Source organism: Malaclemys terrapin, chromosome 13, assembly GCF_027887155.1.
Source record: "Malaclemys terrapin pileata isolate rMalTer1 chromosome 13, rMalTer1.hap1, whole genome shotgun sequence".
Taxonomy (NCBI): domain Eukaryota; kingdom Metazoa; phylum Chordata; order Testudines; family Emydidae; genus Malaclemys; species Malaclemys terrapin.
The window spans coordinates 7,768,444-7,787,074 of NC_071517.1; the positions used below are offsets into that span (position 1 = coordinate 7,768,444).

At 38.2% G+C, this 18,631-nt stretch overlaps 1 protein-coding gene across 2 annotated transcripts in view; it reads right to left on the reverse strand.

Annotated features, from left to right (window-relative positions):
- Positions 1-18,631, reverse strand: part of HELZ (helicase with zinc finger) — a 138,435-nt gene that overhangs the window by 68,191 nt on the left and 51,613 nt on the right. The window contains exons 13-15 of one of the 2 annotated variants that reach the window (XM_054047282.1): positions 11,507-11,637; positions 6,724-6,903; positions 6,082-6,183 (exon numbers count right to left, since the gene is read on the reverse strand). In XM_054047282.1, coding sequence (XP_053903257.1) covers positions 6,082-6,183; positions 6,724-6,903; positions 11,507-11,637 — 413 coding nt within the window. Of the gene's footprint in view, positions 1-6,081; positions 6,187-6,723; positions 6,904-11,506; positions 11,638-18,631 lie in introns of both variants that reach the window. The other variant, XM_054047281.1, reaches the window with a different exon arrangement.

An 18,631-nucleotide genomic window follows, 5' to 3' on the forward strand; every position in this document is an offset into this window, starting at 1 on the left:
GCAAAACCAGTAGAGGGATGAGTTCTTTAATTTTTTTTCCATTTAAACAATTGAGAAATTAAAGGCAGATCGGTACAGTCTAAAACTCAAGCTACAATTTTTAACACTCAAACTCAGGAAGGAAAAACAAAACGTAGGCTCTCATAGTCATCTTAACTCACCTACCCTACACATATGGAATATTCCAGCTCATTAGTTATTTTTAAAATATGTATTTTATACAAGGGGCTAATGTACAATGGGCACAATTCTGACCTTTGATACACAAATTCAGCTACAAATGACTGAGGCTACATCTTTGCTATGAAGTTAATGTAAGTTATCTACGCTCCAGTTAACTCCTCTTGAGTAAGCCTAGCTTGAGTGAGAGGAGCCACACTCCAAAATAAGACTCGAGCCGCAAAGAGTGACTGTTCTAGCAGGTAATGAGTTGTGCTCAGTCGAGCTGTAGTCTATCCCACTAATTGGCCCCTACTTCAAGTTAAAAGCACCAGACTCAAAGCAAAGGTTTTGGGGGAGGGGCTCAAGCTATAACTTGAGTTATCTCTGCAGTGAAGTTGCATGAATAAAACTGCCCCCCTACATAGCTAACATTGGTGAGCTAAGGTTATTAAGAGAGCCTCAATTTTGCACATCCTAACATTTCAGTGTTTAAGGCAGAAGTCAATGGGACTCCACACTAGTGCAGGGGTCTAGTCTAGCAGTTCCCAGTGTAAACTTAGTATTACATTAATGTAAGGTGATGTCTTTAATATAAAATTGTATTCACTGTAAAATTAATCTGAAATCACATTATCATCTGTATATTAATCAGTGAGAATGTTTAACATCCATTTAACATGCAGAGCTAAAGGTATCTCCGGGGAACAGAATGCTAATGGGTGTTGCGTATTGTTTAGCATGATTTTTTTGTTTTAGCTTGCTAATGTTCTCCTTATTGCTTATAACCAATTATGTAAATGACCTGTTCTCTAACACAGTCGATGTTTGTTTTAATTCGGATTCTATGGAATTGCTCTGAAGGATTTATTTTTATAAATTTTATATCTCCTGAAGCCTTGTACTCTGGGGACCCTATACCGATGGGGGTCTTTGGACATTACCGAAATACAAAAAAACAAAATAAGTAAGAAATAACAATAATAACAACAATAATATAGTGTGCAATAAAAGTTTTCATTGTACTCCTTTGGGGTGATCTACATAATATCTTAAGCTTCGCTATACATCAATAATAAAGCCATCTCCAATCATCCTTTTTATCAAATCACACTATCATGTATTTACTACATTTTTGCTTTGAAGGTGCTATAAATAACCAAATCATTATTTTATTAGAGAACGTTGTTGAATTTAAAGCAGAGTATTCAAAACTTAAAAAATTCTACAACTTCAAGCACTGCACCATTGATAGAGTGATTTATTTACTTTATAGATAACCTAAACCACAAAATATATGCATACAAAAATGATTATGCAAGTGTCACTGCTTAGCAAATATTAAGTCATCTTTTCCTTGAAAATAAATGTTACTGTCATCCCAACTAATCTACAGAAACATTCTTAGTAAAGATAATATTTAGCCATTTCATCACTTGTATAGCAAATAAAAGAAAACCTAAAGCAAACTGTTCAGTCATCTATAAACACATCAATCACTATAAGTGTACCATTTCCTGCCTTGACACTTAACTGATTCTGCTCCACCTGATATTTTCCTAGAATATAGAAAAAGGCTTATGGCACTACTTAAACTAATGGCAACGATTTTAATTGAAAACTTTCATCATGACAGACAGAATAAAAGCAAGCAAGCAAAGTTTTCTTTACTCTAATTAGAGTAGTTATGAAAACATAAAATGTACTGCTGGTGGGGCAATTATCTTAACGACTGAAGAACAGCCCCTCCTATCCAGACTGATCAACAAAACACCTCATGATCAATAATATAAAAGACACCTGACAGATCCAATATACTTGGTACAGACACTTGACCTTTCGCAATGCTAGAATGGGATCATCCACCAACGAAATAAAATGATTTCTTTGTGCCATGCCAAGCTCTAAAAACAGATGAAAGGAACTCAAGGAAATATGAAGAGTCAAAGCTAAAGTTGTCTCATCAAAAATGTCTCAATAACCTTCCCCAAAAAAGCAAATATTCAAGACTGGGCAGTAACTGACAAGAATAATAATATCAAGTGATAGCTTCTTAAGTATGGACCTAACCACTGCGGGCTTAACTGCTGGCACCTTGCGGGCTTAACTGCTGGCACCTTGCCCTCCTGAAAGTAAGCATTAATCAACCCCTTCACTGATGGATGCAAAACCTCTCCACAGGGTTTCCACAGAAAGGCAACAGTCCATCTCAGAGGCTATAGTCCAGAATTCTTTTGCCACACCAGAAAACTAGGTGAAATCCCACTGGTAATGGTGAAATACGTCCCATCCCGTTTCGACACTATTCAGCTATTAAACTGTCAGAGATTGATTTAATAATCTGTAATAACTGTCTAAGAATACAATCATTTAACAATCATTTAACTCAGAGATTCATATCAATTATTAAAAATCAGTCATCTTTAGCTATCAGATGTGAACAACACACTGCATGCTAGACTAGTTCACGTAATTGGATAACAAAAGACTAATTTACTGTGCAACAAAAGCCAATGGTACTACAAACAATAGCTTGGTAATTTGTATAATGTTCCTCTGAACAGAGGAATCTTTTTCATCACCAACAATTTCAGACTACAACAATAACTAATAATACTATCAAGCACTTATATAGCACTTTTCATCAGTAGATCTCAAAGCACTTTACAAAGGAGGTAAGTACCATCATCTCCATTTTATACATGGGGAAACGGCACAGAAGTGAAAAGACTTGCCCAATGTCATCGAGCAGTCTAGTGGCAGAGTTAGAAATAGAAACCAGGTTTCCTGAGTACCAGTCCAATGCTCTATCCACTAAGCCAATTTATTTTTCACAATACCCATTTCCCCAAGCAAAAATTAAATATAAAAACATGTGTGTGTAATATATTTAGAACATTGGGATTTGGCCAGTTTTCTACAGAGACCAAGAGTTTAAATAAATTAAAATAAAACATAGTTTGCACGGTAGGTGGAACCTGAATGCCACGGGTATGCAAGTGCAAATGACAACTTTAGGGAGCCGATCAGCATTACTATTTTTAGCATTTATGCATTGACTTTGACAGGCACTTGTCTCAGGGCCGTCCCTAGCTATTCTGGGGCCCTACGCAGCCTACCCATGGGGGGGGGGGGGAAACAGGCCTCTGCGGCGGGGAGTGGGGGGGCTGCGGGAGAGATGAGGAGTGGGCCCCAGGCCTCCATGGGGGGGGGGAAGGAGCGGGCCCCAGGCCTCTACGGGGGTGGGGGCTGGCTTAGGGGACAGGGGGGAACCATCCCCAAGCACTCACCAGCGGCACGGCTGGGTCTGGGTCACTGCACTCCTGCCGCCAGTGAGTGCAGCCCCGGCCCTGTTGCAGAGCTCAGGGGAGTGGGGGCGGGGCTGGAAGAGGCGGGGCTGGGGTGGGGAAGAGGCAGGGTGGGGCGGAGTAGGGACAGGGGCCCTGGGGAAGAGCCGGAGCAGGGGCTGGAGCAGCACGCAGCTGCGCAGGGCACCAGGAAATTTGGTGCCCCACATGTCCTGGTGCCCTACGCAGCTGTGTACTTTGCGTATGGGTAAGGACGGCCCAGGTTAGTCTGCAAGTACTTATGCCTATTACAACTCTTAACACCACATGTACGTTAAGGCCAAACACCAAAAAAATGTGTTCATCTTTTGAGCTATAGAAGCTCACTCATGGCATAGAAGCCCTCAAAAAATTGTAGATAGTCTTTTGATTTCTTACAAAGCACAACAGCTGAATGTCGTCCTTATGTTTGTATGGGTCAAGCAAGATGCATGTTCTTCTACCAAAGAAGTAAACTTATCAGTATCCAAAGCAACTGAAAATTAAACCATTCACAATGGTCTGTATAAAGTCTCGCATCAGAACATTCCATGTGTACTGCAGGCAATTTCCTGCCCACCAGGGTGAATTCCACTGAACACTGAACTCCTCTTAAAATAGATACTGCTGAGGAATGAGTGGAATTTTAAGGCTACCAGACTGAACAGCAGCCTGATAGCAAGATAATTCCAGGGGAAAGTCCACAACCACTTAGGATGTTTCAGTGTTGGCTTCTGCTATGATTAGAGATTTCACAATCTAGCTTCTTAAATATCCAACTGTGTAGTGAATGTGACTCAGAAAACATGCTCCTCTTAGACAAGGACAGTAACTTTAGTGATACGACTAATTTGGTTTTATTTTGGGAGTCTGGAATAGCTATCTCTTTCATTCCAGTGCAACTACCGATGCTATAACACCCCTTCTATTTAATTATGCTGATTTTCACAATTAGCTGCTTAACAACCTATAATACTTTTTAAAAGCAAATGTTTTTAAAGAAGTCAAGAAATGTATAAACGCCAAAAAAAAAAAAAAAAAAAAAGGAAAATCTGTGCTGCTTTCGTTTTTTAAAAAGTGGGAAATGACCATAGGAGGAAAATAATTATTTGTATAATCTCACTTACAAACTACAGCAACACTTTCTGAAGTAATCAAAACCCAGGGCCAATTATATTCAAATTAAAATGTTTAATGACTTTTTATAAAAAGTAATATTTGAATTGCAGTTGAAAGAAAATAAAATTGCCTCTTGAAAGAGTCGTGTATTAACTTTACCATGAAAAAATATAAAATTTTTTTCACCAACTGACATATACTTTTGAGAGTCGGACTGCAAAGTTGAATGGGAAGTGAATCGGAGCCGTGTGCCCAGAAAGAGGCCAAAATTTGGATCCTATAGCATAAAGCAAATGTTCTTACAACTCACACAGCACTCTTTTACAATGTTAAAATCACATTTCACTGACTACATTTGGTCATTGAAAAGAGGGAGAATATTTCCTTCCATCCCCCACTAACAGTAGTACAGGATGCATATAATGCCTTTCATCCCAAAGTGCTTTACAAAGTGCATTATAAGACATTCCTAAGGTGTAGCCGCCTCTGAGGTAGCTTTAAAAAAGAAACCACAATAAATATGTGCATCTGTCTTTATTTAGACTCCCTGGGCCAGATTCTCAACTTGTGTAAAATGTCATAACTGAAACGATGTCAACAGAGCTATGACAATTCACACCTAGTGTGGATCTGGCCCCCTCTGCACAACCTTAATGACTTCAATGAGGTTGCACAGTTTAGAAGTTAGATAGTAGCAACTTAATGTAAGGTAAAATGCAAGTTAATATGGTGTATTCACATCTTGATGCTCAGAGAATCATGCACATAAATTCCCACACTTTTAGATGAAAATCTACCACACTGGCAGTATATTATATAGCATGATCACTTAGCAAAATCTTCCAAAGGACTTTCCTCTGCCGATAACTGAATTCCTCCTCATTGTCTTACTGTAAGTTTAAATCCTCTTCCCCATATTTTTTCCTTAGCTAGTTCCCACAAGACATCCATGTCAAGCACATTTATTCACATATACAAATTACTTCAAACTGCCCTTTTAAAAGAGGCCAAACTAATTTCACATGATTCTCTAAATATACAGCTTCTATGACATCAAGAGATTGCTTCAAAAAGCCATGTGAGTAGCCCCAGTTTCCAAATTACCATGGTAAAGGTGTGCCAAAATCTTTTTCAAAGTACAATCCAATTAATCTCCATTTTATTTTATCATAGTAGCTTTTAGAGGAGCATATCAAAAGTTTGCTCAGCTAGGAAAGACACATTTATCAATAGAAATAATAAAAGCTTAAAAAAGGATGTCTTTATCTTTATTTAACACATGAAACAAAATCACATTGACAATATGCTTCACTTTCCATTTTATCCATATTCCTTTTAAACAGACGGCGCTGTTTAAAGCACTGCTGTTACATGCCAATGTGCTTTTAAGTGTTAACAGTTCTTTAAACTTTTTTTTTATAGACATCTTTTCTTAAGAATAGTATTTTATAGAGACATAATAAACCTTAAAGAATACCTGAGAGGTCTCGCCTGGGGATTGCCTGCTTCTACATATGGATGTAAATAATCCTTTATGTAGAGATCAGCAGCACTATTAGAATGGGTGCAAATGAGAATCCTGCTGGAATAAATGGTGCAAATAAAAAAGCAATGAAGAAACAGAAAACAATTCAAAGCAGTAGAATACCAAAAAAAGGGAACAGTGGCCATCTTCCTGCACATTTCCCTCAGTGAAACTAGTCATTGGCCTAGCCCAAGTTTCATAATTCAATGAAGCCCCTTAACTCACTTTTTCAGATAGGAAAAGGATTAAACTTTAAATACAACTTTTAAAAAGTATTTTGTGATTATTAATCTAACCTAGATCTTAAATAAAACACAGCCTTTATTGTCTGACACACCCCACAGCTTTCCACATCAAGTGAATGGCATTTATTCTACATCATGCCAATTGTATTGATTTTTTTTTCTAAATGGGAGAATATATTTTAAGACTATAACATTACTTTCTTAATATCTATTCAAAACAATGATGGATGGGGGTTTTTTGAGATGGATGGAAATTCTGTACTTCTAACTTTCACTTGCATTTAAGTAAAAAAAGAGGCATTTCATTTCTAATAAACTATGTTGCTCTCTCTCTCATGTCCCAGCTCACCTAGTATCCTGCTGTTGGAGTATGTGCTTGACTGCCTGAGCCAGAGTGAACGTTTTGCCTGTCCCATAGGGACCGATGATAAGAACAGGAGGCAGTTGTATCGAAAGTGGAGTTGTGATAGCCAGAACAGCCTCTTTCTGCTTTGCATTTAGTCGAGGGTCCAACTGCTCATCCCATTGTCTGTACAAAGAAAGCAAGACTGTTTGTACAAGCAGCAGCAATCTAAAGTCAATTAGAAATAAAACTGTATAGCATATAAAAAAAGACTTCAATTAAAAATACTACGTTATCAACTGTATCATTTTGAGGCAGTTTAACAAAATCATACGGTATTCCAACAACTAAACAACCACATGCTGTTATCACAAAGCTCTGTTAAAGTTCATGATAAATCAGTAAATTACTCAAAAGCAGACTAACCATTGCATGACTTACATTGGCTAAACTGATAATAATTAACCTCTGGAGTATACATTTTGGATACAGTATGCACTTCGCCACCACAAAGACAATATAATTAAACGGACACACAAACTACATCTTCTATTGTCATTAATCAGCCAAACAATACTTATTAACCATGTTTTCAGTAGAATTATGCATGGTGTCAATTTAAACAAGTCACCATTATGTATGATCAAATACAGACATGCAAGCTTGGTATAGCTGAACTAAGAAGAACTGCAAAAAATAACCCAGAGAACTTACAGCTACCCAGTTAATTGAAGGCTTTTCTTCACTATCATTCTTTACCATAAGAAAAAAGCATCTGAAGTCTAAAAAAAAGTACTGGTACTATAACTGGGTTAAGGGTATCAGCATTTAAACAGGAAGTTACTTTAGGAAAGTTCCAATGAACATAAGAGGCTAAGGATTTCTATATGCAGTTTTTAATATTCTCACTGACAGATTTAAAAGTAGGTATACATAGTAAGAAACACCTGTCACTTTGCACATATGGCCATACTTTTGTAATGTGATCTGTCTTGCTACTTACATTATAATTCTTCTGGGCCTGGAAAACTTGTGTTGGGTAGTGGTATGGGGTAAAACCAAGAGGGAATTAATTGAATTCCTAACTCATAAGACTGCTATGGACAACTAGATGACTGAAGAACCTAAGAACTAGTGGAAAGATGATAGGATGTAAAAAATAGAAAAACTACAGGCGAAGACAGTTTGAGTCAGTCAAGAAAAGATAACATAGGCCAGATCCTATGGTGTAAATTGTCATAACTCCATTGACTTCAGTTGAGCTGCAATTATTTACACAAGTGGAGCATCTGGCCCCCCAGAGCATGTCAGAAAAATTCTGCACTAGAAAGATAAAGATATTGGGCCAAATTCACCTCTGACATGACTCTACTAACTTATATAATATTTAGGCCAAAGTAATTAAATCCTCCTGAATAAAGCTCCATAACACTTAGCCCACAGAAATCAAATAAGTCTGATAAAAATGTGGACTACTTAACAAAATTACACCAACAAGAAAAAGTATTTTATAATGATATAAATGGATAAGATTATTTATGATGAAAGAAAAAATAAGGTCTTTGAACTGTAACTTTATATTTTGTTAAAAAACAGGAAAAAACCTTTAAAAATTAACTGTAAGAAAAGAAGAAAAGTCAAAATGTTTCAAAATAAAGCCAGCCTTAATGACCATATCACAGATAAACAAAAAGTTCCAGCATTACACTTACATATATACAATCAATGCAGTAGGTGAAAGCTTGCTATGTAACAAGTACATAAAAATGGATTACCCACCATAAAAAAATATTTTCTCATGTTATAAATACTGATGTCACAAGTATGCTCTGATTTATGCTATCAAAGTATGCTGGCCTTGTATCCAAAAATAGAGCCATTTTCTTTCTGATTCGTGTATCTTCACCAACAATAAATAGTCACAAATCAGACGGAAAATGATATGATGCACATTTGCTATTTTACAGCAATTCCTGAAACCTTAACAATATTTTGAGAATAGTATCTTACAAATTGCACTAACAATTCAGTATTCAAGTCTCTCTTTAGACTGAATGTAAAAACTTTGAGCTGGATTACAGTCTCCATTAAGTGGCACACAGCATAGCATGTCTTGAAATTTTCCTACTGTACAAGTGCAACAACAGGTTTTTTTTCTTCTTAACTGTAAGTGGCAATGCACAACATGTCCTCAAAATTCAAATCTGGTCCCATTGTTTCATTCCCCGACCATCTCACCTGAGCTTTAAAGCCAATGTACCACAGAGATATAGGGAGAGATTTTTAAAGGCACAAGTGGCAGTTGAGCACCGAATTCCTACTGACTGAGAAATGGGTGCCTACATACCATGTATGTCTTTGAAAATGTCCTCCAATGTAAGAAACAATGGAAGTATGCAGTGCTGGGAAAAGAAGCCAAAAACCAAGTGTCAACATGATTGTGTATGAATTCATACTAACACTCTTCCCACTCAGGAATAATTATTTTTTTCAAAAAAAATATTTCAATAAAGGTACTCAAAACCTTCAATTTTGATGATTGTTTTTGCTTAATTCGCAAAAATTAATTTTCTTCATTAATTTGCCAAAAAATTCATGGACTGTTATCTGTGGCAAATCAATGTTTAGTCCAAAAGTCCATTTAATAGCCTTTTTGAGACCCATGCTGCTTCACATCACTTCTAATTAATTTCACACTTTATCCTTCAGCTACTCTGGTTTTAGAGTTTACAAAATTTAATCTCTGAGATGGAGGACAAAAAATGTAATATTTTAAGTGAGAGACTGTTCATAAGCCCTGAGTCAGGAGCTGTGCCGTATTAGAATCTTAAGTTTGGAATTATTATCAGGTCACTCTGTTGCTGATGATGATCTTTACAACAAAATGAAACAAATATACATTCTGAATGAAATATTTTATTACTATGTTCTGAATAGAATTCACATTGTGCTGCACAGATGTTGTTTTATTGGTAGAACTAATTTACATAGTGCTTGATGACAGACAGCTGCTTGACATCAATAATGTTTCCAATATTTACTTATAGCAAATTTGTTAAACGTAATCAAATCGTGTGCATATACCAGCAATCTAAAGACTAACTTAAGAGCAGAACAGTGGTTTAGTTTCTGTTACAGATGGCATAAAGATTCTTAACAAAAAATATGGAAAATGGAAAATTTTATCTTAATTACATTTCTGCCTTTTCTCTTTCCTCTTCTCCCACATCAAGACTTGTTGCTAAATCCTTTCTGTTCTTTATGGGCCTGATCCAAAGCTCAGTGAAGTCAGTGGAAAGATTCCTTTGACTTTAGTAGCCTTTGTAGCAGGCTCTCTCCAAAATCCATCTATTTCTATCTCTACAACTAAAGCCTCGGTCCCTGCACCAATCATCTCTCACCTGTACTACTACAACCACCCATTGTCTTCTCTGGTTTCCCCATTCTTCACATCACTGCACTCTAGTTATCCAACAGGCTGCAGCTAACATCATCTTCTGGCCATGTCGTTCCCGTCCTTGAATACATGGGCGAGCTTCTGATCTACTCTCCATCACAATCACACTCTTCATTCTTGTCTTCAAGGTTCTGAACAACTCCTCTCCTGTTCATGCTGAATACCATCAATTGTCATGCCTCATCACTTCCCAGGTCTTAGTCTTACTAGAGTAACTTCATGACTTTTTTCACCTCTCCCCCTCCACCTAGAATATCTACCATAATCCTTTGGTCCTATGCTCAGGGTCCAAATGACCGCCATATTTGGGGCTGGGAAGGAATTTTCCCCTGGGTCAGATTGGCAGAGTCCCTGGGGTTTTTTTGCCTTCCTCTGCAGCATGGGGCACAAGTCACTTGCAGGTTTAAACTAGTAAATGGTGGATTCTCTGTACCTTCAAGTCTTTAAATCATGATTTGAGGACTTCAGTAATTCAGCAAGAGGTTATGGGTCTACTACAGGAGTGGGTGGGTAAGGTTCTCTGGCCTGCAATGTGTAATCATGAGACTAGAAGATCAAGATGATCCCTTCCGGCCTTAAAGTCTATGAGGCACAAAGCTTCACTTTGCCACCATCAGGTCCCTGCATAAGAGTCACTTCTTTCAGTTATCATTCTCATCTGACCTTGACTCTACCACTCCTGCCCTTGTGCCAGATTTAGCTCCCTCAAAACTATTAATACAATCTACAGATTTTACATTTCAGAAAAGCAACCAACAAGATGAGGACACAGAAGATCTCACAACAGTTTGGCAGTGCGGTGCTGGTGCTTCCCATACTTATGATCACATCTTTGTTGGTCAGACACTGCAGTGCCACATGTAACTTTGGGCCTGATCCTGAAAACTCACATAAGTAATGCCATTACCAAGTTTATAGGACTACTCATGCAAGTGCAAATTTTCAAGTTTAGGCCAGTATACTGTAAGCCCCTTGGGACAGGAACCTGTACTTTTATTTCTCTATAAAGCACCATCCACACTTTCAGCATAGGGCTAAAGAAATAGGAAATAATAATAATATGCTTCAGTCTTCTAAAGCTACAATGTAATTGCAGTACAGGTCTACTTTGGGGAGAACAGGGAAAAGCCATCTACCAGTCCTAATCCTACAAGAGTCTGTTTTCATTTTCTGTTTAAAGCAGTTCAACTCCCTTCCCTGAATCACCTTTAACATTAATGAAGAACAAAGATGTACCCTTAAACAGGAAGTGTATCTGAGTCATCAGTTATAAGGAATTCAAAACAGAATTAACATACCATCTTTGATATGAAAGTGTTTGTATTTTTGTACCTGTTGGGGCTCCAGGGTATGGTGGGAGTCATGCGGACATCTGGAAACAAAATACTGTTGTCCTTGATCCTGTCCAAGGCATAATGCATTTCACAGAGGGGTAAGCGATTTAACTGAAACTGAAGTTCAACCTACAGTACAAAACGAATGAATGAATAGATGTACCAGAAAATATTTAATTAAGAGGACTTTTTTTACTTCAATTTTATCTTTCAATAAATTATACCGAACTTCAGAAAAACTCAAGCAAGCATCATCAGATCAAAAGATTTATAATAAAGTTAACTTGCTTAAGCCCATTTTGAACAATCACAGAGAAACATATGATTTCTTTGTAGTATAATTTGTGCGTTTGACTACTATGAAAGGATTTCATCGTACTTTTAGAAATAATTCAGTAATTTCTTGCAGAAATAGAAAGGACTATCTTAGAAGAATATTTTTAAACTGTATTTGAAAAGAGAAACTGAAAGACAGGTTACAGAAACCTACTCTGGAACTTTGACCTGGTCAGAAATTTTCGTGGATCAGTAGATGGCCTTGTATGACATATTGCCAAGAGAGGCAAAACCCAAATACTCTCTGTACCCAATCAATCATTCTCAAAGTATAAATTTGTTGACTACATTGTACTATAAAGACTTCCAAGATACCTCACAATCTTTGCAAAGATGGATTTCTGAGATTAGTTGCATACTAATATAATCATTTTCTTTCTTTCCAATTACTGGGGTTTTCATGTTAATAAATAAAGAATGATGACAACAAAATCTTGGTACAAAGCCAGAAATGGTAGCATAGCATGTTGGCATCCGTGATTAAACCCAGAATTAAGCAATGAATGGTAAAATGAATTTATACAATTGCATTACTAAAGAAGCAAAGATAAAGAGATACATTTTAATTACAGAAATGGATAAAAGCTGCTTTTAAGGGGAAACAATTCATGAAAATGATCCACTCAGACTATAATCTACCCAGCTTTAATTTTACATTTATTAATCTCTCCAGAAACAAATGGTCCTGATGAAAGTACTGAACAGAAGAATTAAATGTTGATTAATGATGGTCAACATATTTCAACCTATACAGAAGGGCACTCCTCAAGAAACATACTGACTGGAACATGCACTAATAACACTTGTACTTCTATGGCAACCTTCACTCAAGGATCTGAAAGAACTTTACAAAAGTGTGTTAAGTACTACCTTCCCCATTTTATAGATGGGAAAATGGAGAGACTGAGTGATGACTTGCTCAAGACAGCACACCAAGTCTGTAGTAGAGCTGAAAACAGAAATTAAGGGTCAAACTCCGAGTTAAGGTACCCCAGTGTAAATCTGGAGAAATTCCACGGAGGTCAATGGAGTCACTCTAAATTTATAGCCATGCAACCACATTAGAAAATTTGGTCCCAGATCTATTAACTCTCAACCCCTACTCTAACAACTCAATAATATTTGACCATCCTATTGCTTAATCTCTCTGATATCAAATGGTAAATATTGTTACACCTGATTAACAACAGCCAGAAAGTTCAACTGGCATCAATCAATCAGATGGCATTTTTAAAAATCTGTCTTTGCTGGAAGTTTCTCAAAAGACCAAACTGAAAATTCTAAATGTAAAGAAGTACCAGAAATTGAGACGATAACATCGTGTTCACCAATTAAGATAACATGGAATCTATACTAAGTAAAAAACCCTCCTAATTGTTATATTAAAAATCCTTTGTGACAATCAAAACAGCAATTTGAGCACTAAAAAAAAAAAAAAATGGTCGATCATTCCTCTGAATTAATAACATGCTATCTCACGTGGAATAAAAACCCAGTCAAAACCAAACCTCAGAACTTCTCTAATGCAGGCATCAGCAACTAACAGTACAGTGTGACCTTATTGCTGTAACCCTCATCCTTCATTAGCTGCTATATCCCAGAGTTAGTAATTGCTTGTGAAATCACTTCATAATTTAGGGCCCAATCTTGCAAACTCAACTGTGAATGTTTCAATTACTCCAATTTAGGGCATGCAAGCTTAGGCTCTTAACAATGAAAGCTCATTGGGGCTGGAATCCGTTGAATCTGTTTTAAGCACTACGCTCTTGTAGGGCAATATGTGAACAGTAATATGAACAATACCAATATTTACGAAAAAAGCCAAATCCAGCCCTGGTTTAAGTGGTGTAAGTCTACTAAAGGCAATAGAGCAGTGCCTGCTTATACTAGGGCTGAATTTGGCCCAAAAGTTGGAAACCTCTTAAAAATCAATATAAAGACTTAATATTCATCCCCCTTGTTTACTTGTATGCAAAAATCTAAAGCCAACCATCCAAAAGAGATAAAGGTGACATTAAAGCTACATAGTATTCACTATGGAGTTCACTTCGCAAGGCAAACGCAACATCTAAAAAAAAACAAAAAAACAAAAAAAAAACATGATTTTAAAAAATTACCTGAATAAGTAATCTCTTTTTCCATAGCCCTGGCTAGTTTAAGATGTGAGCCTACCAAATGCTATATATTATATACATTTTACATTTACAAATATACATTTAATATACTTTTAATTTTAACATACACTTTACAAATAGTAATAAAATATATTTGGATGTTGTATTATTCTGAGGGATGTTTACGTTAATTTCTGAACCAGTCACTGGATAAATCTCGTAACCAGGTGTACAGGAACTATGCTCTAGACAGGCACGGAGGAACTCGGTATGATTAAACTAGGGGGTTATTTAATATTTGTATTGAAACACATCTAGAGGCCCCACCGTGCTAGGGGCTAGACACACAATGAAAAGGACACATATACTTTTGGTGCACAATTCATGCTTCTGCCTTGACATGTTCTTTCCTTCTCAGTGATCTTGCATCATAATGTGTCAGATCATTCCCCCTCTAGTTATCAGCGTATAGACCTCCCCTTTGAACACCACATGGCTGTGACAGAGGCATGGAAGCATCCCATGCTATGATCCTAGCACTGTGGGGAGAGGAAAACGCGTTTCTCCCCTAGACGGGTGGCATGCTGCTCTTGCTCAGCACACAGAAGCGCAAAGCCTGCTCTGCTAGTTTTTTCATCAGTGCGAGAAGAGGAAAGAGCGGGAAGGCCTAAGTAAGAACGTGGAATGCTTAAGCACAATGTGCCTCCAAGCAGCACACTGCAGTGCAACAACCACATATCTCAGCAGGGAAACCATGTAATTTACTGTAGTTCCTCCTTAGAGTAAATTAGTCCTCCACCGGCCCTGCTCCTCCAACTCTGTCCCATGTTCACTGTACCAGCACCCCTCTGAGCCCCAGAGCCTTTTCACTCTCTTCCTCCAAACCATTACCAGCATCCATTAGACCCAGTCTTCCAAAATCCTCATCTCAATCAACATCTTCTTCCCATCATCAGTGGTTCTCCAACTCAGGTCCCCACAGCCCTCCAAGATGTCCATCTCTCCCCACATTCTACTTAGCACCAGCAGCCAAGGTCCTAGCCCCCACCCCATGAGGTTCAGTACTGCCTGTTGTTCTCCTTTCCCCTCACCTTCACACAGAGTGGGCATAACCTTATCCTTCATGGTAGCATTCTTAAACCCGAAGCACAGATTCCATATGGGCAGATGGGGCATTGGTGCCTAGCTCCAATAAACTCCTTTCAAATTCCCATCTTAAGTGTCCTGACCGACATTACACAGTGAGTCAGTGGTAGAGGAAGAAAAAGACTAAGATTCCTGGCTCCCAGGCCTCTGCTCTAACCACTATGCAATACCACTTCCTTCATGATCTCTAAAGAGTATGAGAGCTGTCAGCAATGCGTGGAGAGAGGCTACAATTCATTGGTCTCTAAAAAGTTTCTGTAATATTAAAGAGGCAATGTCAAGTTAAATTTTAACAACTGACTAATTTTTAAAAATTCATGTTTCAATGGAGTCCCCTTCAAACAATTTGTCCTGAATTTTTTCCTTTTTTATCTTTTAATAAAAATATCACAGGAGTTTTTCTCCCCTGTGGATGGTTAGAAGAGTCTTCCTAACAAACGACCATGGCCCCAACCTTGCAATTGGGGTTACACAGGAACAAGGCTCTGACAATGCAAGACTGGGGCTTTTAATGGAAAAACAGCTAAGCTGACTACATGCAAAGTGCTGTCAAATGCACAAAGTAAACAAACAGGAAGAGTCTTTTTTTACTACTTCTTTCAGTTATAGCCATCTTACGTGTCCACTTAGCTGTAGTACCTACACAATTTTCAGATAGACATGTGATTTCATGTTGGCAATGTCCCTATAACAGCCCTTTCTAGGAATCTGAGTTAGTGTTAAACATCTCTTACTAGCTGTATGTACTTCGCCATTATACCTTACAATAAATGTAGAGGTTTTTCATCTAATTCGTATTAACTCATTCTGTTAGATATGCTATCTGGGAAGGAGTGGCATATTACCTGCATTATCTTTCTTCATTCCACAACAAGAGAACAGTGGGAACAGAATTATAGTTCCACTGCCAGTTAACAGAAAATGACACAGGACCGTGTGGGCCACTAAAGAAAATTGTCCTGGCGTAGCCTACAGATGGCTGGGCACCAAAAGGAGCAGAGATCAAGAAAAAAAAGCAGTTCACCCTGGACAACAGTTACTTCCATTGCACCTCTGTAAAGGATGCACTTGATAAAATCAGAACTGCAAACATATTAAAAAGCCTCCATTACCCGAGAAGCAGGGCACCAGGAAAAATGCATGGTCAAGGAGGTTTTTTTTACATGGATTACTGGAAGAGATAGGAACCAAACTATATACTTTATCCAAAGACCATAGCAATAAGACAGATTTGGCCAACATTCAAAATGAAACATGAAATCCTGGCTCCACTGAAGTCAATGGCAAAACTCCTATTGACTTCAGTGAATCCAGTGTGTATCCAAAGTATATGGGCTCAGATCCTGAGTTCCCTATTAATTTTTCACTCAGTTGTCAATCGGTCCTTGCACTGAAGAACTTTCACTGAAATCAGGACTAATTAAAAACTATATAAAAAGCGTTAGGATTTGACCATTGGTTCTCTAACAGATTTACAAAGCATTACACTTCTTTATGAATAACTGTAGGACCCAATTCTCATTCTAGGATATTGGAATCCTAAAATGACAGATCTGAACAGCTCACCCTACCTGAGTTTCATAAGCAGTTTTAAAAGAAAAAAAAATCAAAGTTACTAAAAGCCCGAACTCATTTTGTATTCCAGTGGAGTTTATAAATAGAGTCAGTTAGTGGCTTTAATTATTGTTTTAAGAAAACAAACACTAACCACACTCAGCACGATACAAGTCTTGTAGACTAATTATCCATGTTAAATGAAGACATTAGGATTCTTGCATATGTTTCACAAAACAAACTGAATGGAAGGTGACATGCTCCCCCAAAATGGATTTATTTCAATCAATTTCAGTGGCCTTAATTTGGGATTATTTCTGTTAGGTAGCAGGTCAATCCCCTTATCTCTACCAGGGAGACACAGGGAGGGGGGAATTATTTGATTTTTGTCAACTAGAGTTTATTCTTCCATGTTCTAGAGCAGGATGTATTTACATTACCTGAACTATCTTGTCCATAAACCCCACAACACTATTTAAGGTCAAGACGTCTATTTCAGTCCATTTCATGCTGATTGCAAAATAAACGAAGTACTGACCTTATCTCCAATATTGTTTGCCCTGGCAATGGAGCTGTAAATCTTAACTTTGTGACGGGATTCCTCTATTAAAGACATCTGGGCTAGGGAAAATAATAGTCTCCTTACACAGATATCTGTCTGTATTTTCATTTTAGTTTCTGTTATTCAACTGAATAATTTCTTCACCTAATGGTCAGTTTCTCCAAAGCCTGCCAAGACAGCCTAAAAAAGACTGACATAATGTGCCAAGGAGTTGAGGAAGCACCCTCCATCAAGATCAACAACTGTGAACTTGAAGTGGTGAACATGTTCACATACTTGGGATCCACTATCACAGTCAACCTTTCATTTAAAACAAAACTCAACATCCGCATTGGAAAAACCGCCACAACAATGTCTAGACTGCGCAAAAGGGATGGCAAAACAACAAACTGACAGAACACACAAAGATCTGTGTGCATCGTGCATAGGTTATCAGCACACTTTTGTAGGGGAGCGAGACAAGGACCTTATACTCTCATCAGGAAAAGAGGCTCAACAGCTTTCATATGCGTTGCCTTCATCAAATCTTTTGAATTTCCTGAAGGGAAAAAGTCATCAACACTGAGGTGCTCAAACAGGCCAGCATACAAACATTCCTCAAACAGAGATATCTCTGCTGGCTTGGGCATGTGTGCCGAATGAATGATGAGCGCATCCCAAAGGACATCCTCTACGGCGATTGTATGTGGCCCAGCCAGGCAGTCAGGAAGCGATTCTTTGAGATATTGTAGTCAGTGTGGATCCTTCTACACGTGCACACATGCATACAAGATCAGATTTGTTTTCCTTAATATCAGTGTCTGTTGGGGCCGCACACATGTGCCTTCCCATGCGTCCACACAAGGGGATAAAGTGCAGAGTAGCTCCAACAGTTCCCTCACAAGTCAAAGCCCATGGCAGCTTGGATGGAGGGCAGGTCATGGGATTCACACTGGTTGCAACATCTTGAAGAACACAGTTACTGGAGGGTAAGTAACCGTTCTTTCTTCTTAGAAAATGTGTCAGTGTGGAACCTGCTATAGAAAAGGGGCAAGTAGTATCTCCTCAGGATGTTGGGAGGAGGAGTTTCAGCTACGTCAGTCTAATAGTCACTGGAGTACCGCTCTCCCACATCTGGCATCCAATGCATAATGCTTGACAAAGGTCAGTGGATTACTCCGCGTCATCGCTTTGTAGATCTTGGAAACTGTCACATTTCTGAAGCAGGAGGAGGATGTTGCTTGAGGTCTGGTTGAGTGCGTCTTGATATTCAGCAGTTAAGGAACACCAGCCAATGGATGACGCAGCACAATACCAGGAAGATAGTCTTCAGAGCGAGGATGTGCAGGGAGCTGTCTCACAGAGAGGCTCCATGAGTCTCAGGAGAACTAATGAGGACCCAGGCAGGAGTAGGTTCTCTGCCCAGTAAGTG